This window comes from Glandiceps talaboti, chromosome 23 (genome assembly GCF_964340395.1).
Source record: "Glandiceps talaboti chromosome 23, keGlaTala1.1, whole genome shotgun sequence".
NCBI lineage: Eukaryota > Metazoa > Hemichordata > Enteropneusta > Spengelidae > Glandiceps > Glandiceps talaboti.
This window is the reverse complement of record NC_135571.1, coordinates 4,668,773-4,681,781: the sequence shown is the minus strand read 5'-3', so window position 1 is coordinate 4,681,781 and position 13,009 is coordinate 4,668,773. Positions and strand designations below refer to the sequence as shown.

The 13,009-nt window shown below is 37.2% G+C and overlaps 2 protein-coding genes across 2 annotated transcripts in view; both read left to right on the top strand.

Annotated features, from left to right (window-relative positions):
* The window catches only part of LOC144453174 (zinc finger C3H1 domain-containing protein-like), a 30,387-nt gene extending 22,060 nt beyond the window's left edge, over nt 1-8,327 (top strand). The window contains exons 24-30 of the mRNA XM_078144453.1: nt 89-267; nt 1,604-1,816; nt 2,325-2,582; nt 3,754-3,855; nt 4,904-4,943; nt 5,336-5,398; nt 6,212-8,327. Of these exons, the coding sequence (XP_078000579.1) occupies nt 89-267; nt 1,604-1,816; nt 2,325-2,582; nt 3,754-3,855; nt 4,904-4,943; nt 5,336-5,398; nt 6,212-6,328 (972 nt within the window). The 3' untranslated portion in view covers nt 6,329-8,327. The remainder of the gene's footprint in view (nt 1-88; nt 268-1,603; nt 1,817-2,324; nt 2,583-3,753; nt 3,856-4,903; nt 4,944-5,335; nt 5,399-6,211) is intronic.
* A 2,327-nt stretch (nt 8,328-10,654) lies between these two features.
* LOC144452874 (spondin-1-like) overlaps nt 10,655-13,009 on the top strand; it is a 42,147-nt gene continuing 39,792 nt past the window's right edge. The window contains exon 1 of the mRNA XM_078144071.1: nt 10,655-10,907. Coding sequence (XP_078000197.1) covers nt 10,715-10,907 — 193 coding nt within the window. The 5' untranslated portion in view covers nt 10,655-10,714. The remainder of the gene's footprint in view (nt 10,908-13,009) is intronic.

Genomic DNA, 13,009 nt, shown 5'->3' with positions numbered 1-13,009 from the left:
GGTTGGTTGGTTGGTTGGTTGGTTGGTCATTTGATTTTCTGATTGATTGATTTGCCAATTGATTGATTGATTGATTTTTGTTTTGTAGGTGTTCAAGGAGGCAATTCTGGAGAATCCAGCATCTACAGAGCTCTACTACTCGGCAGCTTCATATGAATATTGTCAGCACTCTGAGACAACAGCTAAACAACTACTAGAACAGTGTGTGATGACTATGTATGATACCAGTGACTTTGTACAGCCAATGAATACACTGGATATGTATAGGTAAGACGCTATCGACTTCTTTTATGGGTTATTAGTGGCTGAGTAGTAAGATCGCTGTTGTTGGGGTTCAAGTCCTGCAGTTGTCAGTGGCTGAGTGGTTAGACCATGTGTTTCTTAAAACATAGTGTAGTTAGGATGTGAGTACTGCGGTTATCAATGGCTGAGTGGTCAAATCACCTGCCTTCTACCACTGTGGTTGTGGTTCAAGGGCTATGGTTGTCAATGGCTGAATGGTTACACTACTTGTCTCTTACCAACTGCAGTCAGGTTCAAGCCCTACAGTTGTCAGTGGTTGGCTGAGTGGTAACAACTTGTTGTCTCTTACCACTGTTGTTGGGGTTCAAGTCCTAAAGTTGTCAGTGGCTAAGTGGTTAGACCATGTGCTTCTTACAACTTCAGTTGGGATGTGAGTACTACGGTTGTCAATGGCTGAGTGGTCAAATCACCTGCCTTCTACCACTATGGTTGTGGTTCAAGTCCCACAGTTGTCAGTGGCTGAATGGTCAAATCACTTGCCTCATACCATTTGGGTTGGGGTTCAGGTACCAGTCAGACTAGTGTGGGTTTCATCAAAGTTGCAATGCTGTAAGTGTTGCTCAGTTTGACTTTACCAAACAATGTAAGTTTCCCCATGGCATTCCAGTTTTCTCCTCCTCACAGTCACTGTACCCATTGAGTTCTTGGGAGATAAGCAATTGTATGTTTATAAAGCTGTACAATATATTACAAGGATACTGTTAAAAAATAAATATAGTGAAGAACTTGTCAGTCCATATTTTGAAAGTTAAGTTTTCTCTCTTTTTAGGATTTGCTTCATGATTTCTTGGAAATGTCTGTGATGATTTGCACCCTGGGTATATCTGCCCATACTGACTGTCAATGTAGGTTGACAAAGATTAAATCAGTGTGCAGGGGCCATCTGAGACATTGTATATTATACCAGGAGCAAGCAGAGTTGTACATGTCGAAACTGAAAATATGGAATTTATGCCCTTGTTGTTTTACATCATATCATTGATAGACTTATGTGATACCACTCATTTTGGTTGAAATACTCTCTCTAGCCTCTGAACTGTACAGAACATGTAAGAGCACAAAAAATGTCAAAAGTATTAGTTTTTGTTCATTATGTATATCCTAAGCTGGGCAGGTGCCCTCAACGTACAGACTGTGTATGCTTTTGTTTTTGTTCATTACATATCCTCAGCTGGACATGTGCCCTCAACACATAGACTGTATATACTTTTGTTTACTACATATGCAAAAAAAAAACCTGTACATTCAATTGAGCGTACAAATAAAGGACAGATTTCTCATTAAATCTGTTTTATTTCAGAAAAATACTTGGACAGACAGTATCCTTAGAAAGTGAGTTACCCCCTCTTGCCAAAGACATCTCACAGCTACCAACACACCAACAGGTTTATCTATGGTTGAATTATTGTCTGCTCCTAGAGTTGAATAGTGATAATAGTGGGACGGTGGAAGCTTTTGAGACTGCACTGTATGCAGTAAAGAATTACAAAGATGTACAGAGAGTATGGATACAGTAAGTGTTAAATACCTGTGTAAAGAACCCGTCCCTATGTCGGTTATCAGAAAAACAAAAGATTTCATGTTTTGACCACTAGGAGTGCTGTTCACAGGCCATTTGGGTCAAAAGTGAGGGCCAGAATAGTATTGTAGCATAAGACAGCAGGCATGAAGTTGTCACTCATTTTCCTTGTTCACTCTTTCTTCTTTTTTTTAGTGACAATGTATAATCAAAACTGCCTAACCACAGTGTACTGCTCCTGATTGTAATCTCAATTTATTCATTCTCTTTCTCTGTAAGGAGTATTTGTTTGTACACAACTAAGTACAAGTTGGGAGAAAGGGGATTAACTTTTTTGTGCATTGTCAGATGGTTGGTAACCATGACAACAATTTTCAACCTCACTTTGAAAAGTCTTGGACACCCTCTTGTGATGCTTACGTAATGTGAAATGGTGATAACTTTCAGTGACCAGGTTATTGCATATTCATTCATCATTTCCTTTGACATGTTACATCTATAGGTATCTAAAGTACCAGTGTAGGAAGACCATATCATCAGAAAGAGATAAAAGGCTATTTACTGATCTTGTCAATCGATGTCTGGTTACTATGGCAACTCAATTCCACCCACCCTTCTCTTCAACATCACTCTGGAGTGATTACAGTTTCCATAACAATGTGATAGAGATGTATTTGAGTTGTGTGAAAGAGGAGTATTGGTCGGGGACGTACGAAAGACTACTACGCATGATGCCAAATAATGCAGTCCTTGCACTAAGGTTGGTGTTATTAAAGGGATACGTGCAGACATGAACATAGGTCAGAAAATGGGACTTTGACATGAATCAAAATGGGAGCGTAAAGTCAAATATCCCACACAACACTTTCTTTGTACTTTGGTGGAATGTTTGATACAATTTGCCTGTTTATTGCACCACCAAAAAATTTTGTGAATTGTCTGTGATGATTTGCACCCTGGGTATATCTGCCCATACTGACTGTCAATGTAGGTTGACAAAGATTAAATCAGTGTGCAGGGGCCATCTGAGACACTTTATATTATACCACTGTACCAGGAGCAAGCAAAGCTGTACATGTCCAAACTGAAAATATGGAATTTATACCGACCGTAGTCATTCTACTTCATGTCATTAAATCAGTGTGCAGGGGGCCATCTGAGACATAAACATATTGTAAAATAAGTATGCATGATTGTTGTATTTGAAGGTAATAAGCACTTAGGAGTCATGATTGAGTATTTGTCTGTTAATACATATAGTTCTGCATGTCTACAGACTCCCATCAGACAATGCATGTCTATGTCAAGGACCTCCACTGAACAGTGAATGAGGAATAAGTTTCAGTTCTGTATTCAGAGCAATCATGCTTAATTGTACACAATCATACAATGACTCAAGAACCCAAAGTTTTAGCCTGTTCACTGTGTCGTTGTGTTACATCATTAGATGTCGTACCTTCTAGCCTTGGTATCCAATGCCGGCCTGATGACCGTTAACGAGATGGTAATTATTATGCACTGAAATGTGCACCCAGTAATCTGATTGGCTGCAGTTGGCAGTGCCTTCCACTATGACATCAGACTATCATTATTCAAATGAAGTCATTATGTAAATGTATGCGATACTCAGATAAACAATTAGTGGGCGTGTGATAATTTACATGTTATTATGTAAATTTAACATTCAGGTGTTTTATAACCACTTTTGTGGGTGTGGCCACCTGAATCAATTGTAAAGGTAATCAGTGCAAGATATGGGTACAAGGGCTAGGAGGTATGACAGCTAACGAAACACAGCAGCACAATGAACAGACTACGAAAGTTTTTGGAAATGCCCTCATTTCATGCAGTGATGTTCCCCTTTAACTTTGGATATGTATGTGTATCGGTATTTTCTTGAAGCACAACGACTTGTTGTTAATCTATTACAGAGCCTGTCAACATGAACTGAAGAAAGAGAACCTAAGAGAAACTGGCAGGATATGTTCAACATTTTTAGCTGGAAAACCCAACAGCTTGCCGCTTTGGAAAGTGTACCGTACCCCCATTTATAACTTCTTTCAATATTATGTGTTTTACGTCAGTGTAAAATTATCAATGTTATGTTGTGTGTATAGACAACACAAACAGTGTGAGAGGAAATAAGAAAGCTAGGGAGTCGTAGTACAAAATAAATGGGAGTACTAGGGAGTCAGTAAGAAAAAATGGGAACACTAGGGAGCCATGACAAGATCTCAGAGTAATAGGGAGTCAGGAGAAACAAGAGAAGTAGGGTGACAGAGAGAGAAACCTGAAACTAGGACAACATAGACAGAAACAATAGAACTAAGGTGAACTAGAAAAGCAAGATACCTAGGGTGACAGAGAAACGGCAGAACTCAGGTGACAGAAATGAGAGAACTAGGGTGACTGAAATGAGAGACCTAGGGTGACAGAGAAATGAGAGACCTAGGGTGACAGAGAAACGGGAGAACTAGGGTGACAGAAATGAGAACTTAGGTGACTAAAAAATGAGAGACCTAGGGTGACTGAGAAATAAGAGAATTAGGGTGACTGAAAAATGAGAGACCTAGGGTGACAGAGAAATGAGAGACCTTGGGTGACAGAGAAATGAGAGACCTTGGGTGGGTGACTGGGAAACAAGAGAACTAGAGTGACAGAGAAATGAGAGAACTTGGGTGACAGGAACGAGAGAACTTGGGTGACTGAAAAATGAGAGAGAGAACAAGGGAGACTGAAAAATGAGAGCCCTTGGGTGACTAGTGAGTAAAACTAAAGTACTAGGGAATTGTGTTTGTAGGAATTTAGAGTACTAAGGGTACATAGAACGGGAAAAAGATTGATGGAGTAACACAGGCAGACAGCAAGATCTAGGGATGGAGAAATTGTGTGATTGACTTGCAGACAATGTCTTTGTTATGTGTGTCTTGGCTGTGATGATATATTTGTTGTAATTTCTGTGTCTTGGCCATGACAATGTCTTTGCTATAATTTATGTGTGTCTTGGCCGTGACAATGTCTTTGTTATACTACTGTGTGTCTTGGCCGTGACAATGTCTTTCTTTCACTCATCATTTGTAGGGCAATTTCCCTGGAGCTGAAAGGATGTAACTACAAAGAGGTAAATTCACACAGAAATCATGAAATTTGACACTTTGAACCAAACCGTGTCTTTCTGATATTGATACAGTGTAGCTTAACATATAGTTTTTGATAGCTTGCAATGGATTGTATGTTCCCAAGGGAGTTTAGGAAGTATAAAGGGCCGTTGTGTTGCTATAGATCCATGCCAGGGGTAATAATTGTAAAGTGCTTTGAACACAGAGTGGGAAAGTGCTATATTAAAACCAACATTGTTATTACAATAGTTTGATAGTGAGGTTAGCTTATTAGAATCTAGTTATGAAGTACTAGTAACTATATGTAGTACTCAAGAAATGCTTGAACAAACTTGAATTTTTTTTTTTATTAATTTCTTTTTTTTAAAATTAAATTTTCTTTTTCTTGTTGCAGACACACAGGATGTACTGGAAAGCTACACAGTCCCTGCCATTTTCAGCCACACTTTGGAAAGATGTAACAATCTTTTTGATTCTTTTTACACTTTATTTTACATTTCTGATATCTTGATATTGTGTTCTCCCTCTTTCCAGCGACTATTTTCTAAAAATCGTCTACATAACTTGGAATGTCCACATATAATCTAAAATTTCCAGTAATATTTAAAAAAATATTGATTCCATTTTCTTGAGATTTACAATTCTTTATAATATAAGGGAGTTTAATTATGCATAAATTTTAAAATACATAAATGTATGAAACCATCTCAAATACAACTGGTAACACTGTAGTAAAGCACTTTCTGTATGTGCTACATTCATTTATAGCATCCATATCAAGTGTAAAAGTATACTGTTTCAATTGGTTTATTTACAAGCCTAGCATGTGGCCTTTCTAATGTGGTCAATTAGCAAATGAAACAGTATACTTTTACACTTGATATGGATGCTCTGTAGTCCAAACTTTAAACGCTTTGCTTTGGTGTTATTGGTTGTATGGATGCTATAAACAATTGTGGTACATACATAATGTGTTTTACTTTGGTGTTATGGGTTGTATGGATGCTATAAATGATTGTGGTACATACAGAAAATGTTTTACTTTGGTGTTATGGGTTGTACTTGATATGGATGCTATAAACAATTATGGTACATACAGAAAATGCTTTACTTTGGTGTTGTGGGTTGTATGGATGCTATAAACGATTGTGGTACAGGTACTGAGAATTATGACTGAAGGGAAGGGTAATCACTCTTTGAATCCAGACCACAAGATATTGATCAATATAGTTCTATTTTCAAGCAGATTTCTCTTTTTGTGTCTTCTCAGTTCATTCTCTTTGAGGTTGCCCATAGTAACAGAGCAGAGGATGTCAAAGATGTCATAGAAGCATGCCAACAAATTGGTATACACATTGAAGACTACATAGCCACCATCATGAAATAAACCGGATCAAACTGGATCTGACTGCCTCAAACTGGTTTAGCCTCAGCCAATCAACTCATTGCTGAAGTGTGTGAGTATGGTAATATAGTATGATAACACTGATTTTCACAGAAATGCATCAAATCCTGGGAGGTTGTTTCCCACAAATTGTTGAATTTTCTGTGACAAATCCATCAAACAATTGAAAATCAGTGTCATCAGTGTTTTTGTCATAAAAATTCATTCAGGATTTTCTCACAAATAGCAAAAAGACTCCTGAGAAAGACTGTTTTGTTTAACATTTATTGCAAACACTGGGCAGATATGCGCTGCTCATGTGGTAAGTACTGTTGGCATGACGATATCATAAATTCTGAAGTTCAAATATGTTGGTGCATAAATTAGTCATGCAAATTCTAGCTAAATTGTAAATAGGAACACCATATTTTTATTTTAAACAAAAACTTGTCCTGTCAAAATTTGTGTGAAAATCCTGGACGATTTTCTTGCATTCAATTGAGCTTGTACTTTCTTGAATTTTCAATTGTGATGTACTTTTTTTGCACACACATACACATACCCTACTAACGTTCTTACCTCCAGCATCAAAGACCACATTCTGAGAGTGGTTCAATCCAGATTGAACCAGTTTGAACTAGACCAATCTTGCTGTAACCAGTACTCCAGTCACTTCAGTCGCTGGTGTGGTCCTCAAATATTGTGATAGTAGTTGGCGTAGAACACTGTAGACTGTAGTACATACGTGGCAAAAGCGAAATGTGAAGCCGAAGAATCAAAAAGCCCTACGAGCAAAAGTCTTTGGCCGTTGTGGCTAATTAGACAAAAACATCATAACCACCATCATCACCAAGTCCATGAAGAAACCAGAAAAAGCAATCCAAAGACAAAAGATAACATAATTCAGTACACGGACACTGAAACAATAAACTTTCAATTCACCGTACGTTTTCCATCACCCTGATCTTATTATGTATTGAAAGTCATATGAAACATTTTGTCCTATGACTACGTCAAAAATTTATACATCTCAATGGATCTTCTTGCTTTAGTTGACTCGTCTCCTTTTTTCGCGGAAACTCTTGTCAGGTACTGACAGTCCTTTGATAAAATTATATCATACTCCAGTGACAAAAAGGAAATTGAAAACTGTAAGTGCAAACATTCCAAATCGATCATTTATATTGTGCTGTCAAAAGAGGAACTGCTACAAAACTTGACAAATAATATATTATATCCTGTTTTGTTGAGTATTAAATAAAAGTTAAGGTCATACAATATTTTCAACTCAGATTTAGCGTGTATTAATCAGTTCAACCAAATCTGGCCAGATCATAAACTTGACAGCAGTTACAAAACTTGTATAAACCAGTTTAAACTGGATCCAACCAGTTCCTGCCATATAAGAGTTTAGCTGCAAGAACCAGTTCAGACCAGATCTGCTCGGTTTATTCTTTATTTTCCAGTTGCCACATATCAAATCAGAGTTTTTTTGGCAAGAACCAGTTCAGACCAGATCTGTCCAGTATAGTTTTTTATTTTCCAGTCACTACGTTAAATCAAAGTTTAGTGGCAAAAACCACTCCAGACCAGATCTGCCCAGTTTAATCTTTGATTTATTTTCCAGTCACTAAATGTCCTTAAAACTATGTAGGAATGAACTGAATGACAGAAGTTTCCACAGAAATCTGAAAAAAAAAATTATGAAAAAGTGTTTGACTGATGTAATCATCAATACCAAAAGATTTCAACTGTGGTTACCATTGCCTTTATGCAAATGCCAAAAATGTTCAGTGCCCAAAATGAATAAAAATTAGTATAAATATTTTTTGGATGAATTTATACAATCAAAAAACAGCACCAAAATAATTAAAACTTAATGTAAAATAAAGACAGTCATAATTGTGACTAAATGTAGCTGATTAGTTTTCATTTGTAAGGTGATGCAGGAGTGAAGGAAATCTCCTGTTGAATTCTTGAGTAATTTCCAAGTAAAACTTTCATTCTGTATTTTTTAAGTTTGTTTTTTTCTATTCCTAATAATAAGATTGATTGAAAAGGTTGATTTTGTGTGTGTCTGAGTTTTTTCTTTATGAAAATTACAACCACGGAAACTGCAGTTTCAGCTAATTCAGATAGACACATACTAAAACTGTTGTTACAACATGTAGATATAAGTAGACTCTCTCACAGTCCTTGGAGCTTCACATCACTAAAAGGGATGTTTTTGTATGTACCGATATCTACTGCATAATTTGTCGCGTCATTGCAGTAAGGTCGTATCTGCTAATACAGTTGCATATCAGATACGACCACATCAAACAACAATAGTTCTAAATTTGTGTCTGTCTGAGTAAGCTGAAAGTTCAGTTTCCGCAAAAATATTATGCACAGGTTTTCATAAATACACAATAGCCCTTTCCAGATATGCTTGTCTGCTAGCCATGTATCATGCATGTATGTCAAAATGAATGGAGCTAAGACCAAGGCCTCTGTGTCACTCCCATCTAAGTTCTGATTGATGCCAACTCTGTACTGAGATTGATGCCAACTCTGTACTGATAAGTGAAACTGAATGACACATTTTATGTCATATCATGATATCCAAATTGTTATGAAATGAAATATGAATTCACAAGCCAAGGTATATCCTTCCTGAGATGAAATTTTAAATTCAAACAAAGCCACCCACAAATATGGTACATTTGTCTTGTTTGGATCACTGTACGAAAAGTCAAATTTACCCACCTTTACCCAACCTTTACCCTCCCTGTGACCCACCTAACTACCATCTCTGTCAAGGGGTAGTGCGAGATGAAGTGACTTTTTTGACTGTCTACAGCCCCCAGGGAAGAGATCACCGGGGATAAATTAAGTCAAAGGTGTCACTTCGTCTCATACTCACCACATTTACACATCCTCTGCTAAAGATTTACCCCGGTGGAAAGACTAGTCAAATATGTCAAATCGTATAGTGGATGTTACTTAGGGTTATATGGCTAGCATCCCTACTTCTACATGAAAATATGCCTACCCTTTTTTAAACAGCACATGAATAATTCATTTTTTGTGATGCATGTATGTGTGTGTGTGTGTGTGTGTGTGTGTGTGTGTGCGTGCGTGGGTGGGTGGGAGATTATCAATAACAAAAGTTTACACTGACATAGCTTTAAAAACTGGCAAAAATTTTTTCTCCTCTCCCTCATTTTTTGACACCTTAAAACAATACAAATCTTTTGTACAAACCCATTTCCCAAAACACTTTTTCAAACAAAACAAATGCAAAAAGAACACCTCAATGTCAGACTCTGACGTCCCCCTTTGGTCAAAACATACCTATGGCGTTGAATGGTATGACCCTGATACCCCTAAACAAGATATGGAGAGTGATGCAGATGATTTGTAACTTTTAATCCAAAATGCTAAAAACCAAACCCTAATACCCCACCCATGGCACATCCATTCCGTGAAGATTACAGAGGAGAGAAAATGATGCCATTGAAGTTATAGTGTTGTGAAAATACAAAAGTATTGACTGGTTATCGATTCTCCAGCGTATACCTTTTTCGACATGAAGAGCGCCATCTTGTGGCGTACAGTAGTAAGGTAAAAACGTTACTTTTGTTTTTCATTGAGTCGGTTATTGGCCATTCAACTTGACATCTGCAAATGTGGCTTTTGCCACCGTCATTGAGAGATATATGTAAAGTTGCGTATGCTTTATTGGTGTAGTTTGAAAAATGCAGAATTTCACACAGTTATAGTTATATTTGAATTTTTTTAGAGATGTGTTCATTCAGGAGTTTGTATTTATCACTGGCGCAATCACCCATTCAAATATAAGTTTGGGCCAAGATATATTACCAGGGGGAGAAGAGTAAAATGCCAGAGTTATTAAAGCTAACTCAACGTCAGTGTAAATTTTTGTTATCATATTCTCTCACTTCTGCCATATCCCATGTGATCCAAGCAAAGCAGGTGATGCGACTACACAAATGCTGTACTTACCCGTACAAAATGGAATATCTGGGTTAAGTTTTGCTGTTCTTGTTTTTAATGCTCTTCCCCAAAGCAAATGCAGAGCACGAGCTCGATCGCGGAATGCAAGGGCAATAGCTCAGTCATTTGCACAGTCCAAATTACAATAATTCCTGTATGATTCATACAAAAGGCACATGTCTTGAATAACGATGTAGTAATGAATTGCATCGAGACACAAACATATTGATTACGAGGGAAGGTCATTAGTACATAGAATAGCATAAAGTTTGTAGGCGCTTGCTCGGCGCTTAGTCAATCAACTATACAATCACTGCACTGCACAAGTACGCCAAGGACGGAACGTACTTACTATCTCTACAAGGTGGTTGCATCTCGGCAAGACTAACGATGAAACTGCTCGTGGAAGTTGCGATTTTCGCCCTTTCACTTGTTTGTGTAAATTGCTACCCCCATGGTTCACCAGGACAACACTGCAGCCGTGATCCAGGGCATGGCGTCATGAAAATGGCCGGTGATAATGGATTTGGAATACGAGTGGAGGGAGACCCCGATACTTACGTACCCAACGAAGTCTACACAGGTGAGTGGCACTTGTAGAAGCAACGAAGCGATGAATGAACGTGATAAATTGCCATTTGCCATCGAAAAAAATTCTTTCCCATGACCTATGGAAATTATTATTTGAACAAATGCAAGGAAAATAAACACGACATTTAAAAATGCCTTGAGAAAACATTGGGTTGAAGTTAGACGCAAGATGACCCCCACTCATATTTGTTCATATATTGTCGAATTTTCACGCCCTTCGGCCTTTAAAAAGTTATTTTCTTTCAATTGTCCCTTCTATCATTCGAGGTGACATTGTTTCAAGGCCTTTGTAGGACATTTTTTATTGAAGCGACACTTTTTGTTCGGATGAGCAGTGAAGACTTCATAGATTCCATTGCAGAGTTGATAAACCTACTTGACCTTTAACCCCGCACCAAGAAGCCCTTGATCCTTTGAGAGATAAAAAATGCCAGTTTGTTTACCGTAGTTAATTCTTGCACATATGTTTGCTCAAAATTTACGATGCAAACATTTCCAGAGTTCTCTATACGTCTAGCTTAGCTGGTTGTTGAAAAAATTGTCAATGGATGAATTTTTAGAACAATTTGTTCATCGTTCAGGTGTTTCCTGCCGATTGTGTTTGTATTGGTTTGTGTCTGCTTGTTTACATTGTTGCCCGTCGGTTCAACGACACTTGTTTTTTCATGTTCGTGGTTTCCTCCCACCTAAATCCGTTAATCTTTCAAAAGAAATTGTTTGTAGTTTGTGTACAGTTTAGAGAACTGTACAAATATGTTATCAAATATGTTTTCCTTCACTTAACTGTTGCTTGGAGGATTTTTCGTTGAATAGTAGTACGGAAAAATTGCGATGACCCGATCGAAGGACTCGACCCTGTACTACTACTACTACTACTACTACTAGGCTGCAGTACGCTTTTTAGTCGAACACCAAACACTCTGCGAAACAATTTTTTTTTCACATCTAGATTTTCAATCCCAATGTCTTTACTCAATATCACAAATTAAAGTCATGGAATTTCAAACTTCACAGCGACTCACTAAAGAATATTATTAAGTATGTGTTACAATAAAATAGAAGAAAGAGAATCATTTACATACTGAAAAGAATTCCATCAATGTACATATTTACAACCCATTTCATGCTACCATTCACTAGCTGTTCGATGCATCCATGCAGAAAAGGAGAATTTGATTTCATTCTGAAACTTGAAACTTCTTTGTTCATATTTTAGTATAAGTGTAAAAGCCAGGATATATTGAATTGTAAATATCATACGTTTTATACCTTACATAAGACAAGTTGACATGCTCAAACAAAAAATTTGGTATTTATGCAGAAATTCGTACATTCGTGCCATGCTATGCTATCACTGTATCAGCCAACACAGGAAGCCTGATAGGGCTGAACAACACAACATTATCTTACAGTCTAAGTGACAAATTATTGAAGTTATTTTAGTTTTAGTGAAACCTGCATAAATTTTTAAATTTTAAAGCTTGTGCCATAAATTTGGTTGGCAACCCATATAAAACATGTGAAACTTGAGTACATTTCACCTACTTACTACCTTTTGAAAACACTCTTAACAGAAAAACAGACTTTGGAGAAACAAATAACAAATGATTGTTAGTGTAATGATAAATACTGGAATACATGTAAAAGATTGGAACTATGCAGTCTTCACAGTAAAATCAAGTCTAGTCTGTATATGTGCTATGATCATCTCAATCATCTCCACTGTAAACAGTGTAAGCAATTGGATTTCTCGAGAACAGCTTCCTTTAATTAGTTAGTTAGTTAGTTAGTTAGTTTATACAACAAGTATCGACAGCACAAACAAAAAGAGTGGTACAAATAGTTGAATTATTTGGATAATCTACAAAGTCAAAGTTGTGCTACCACCAATAGCATTAGATTCTACTATGGGAATGTTGATATAAACATTTTGAGTCGACGTTATTGCATCCTCACGTGACTTACTTTTAAACTGGAGGTTGAGTTTGTAGTAAACTGAATGAAGTATCCAATTGCAACCACCTGTCAGTATGTGATGGATTACTACTGACATGCACTGTTCACCCTTTCACTAGTAGTACTAGAAGATCCAGC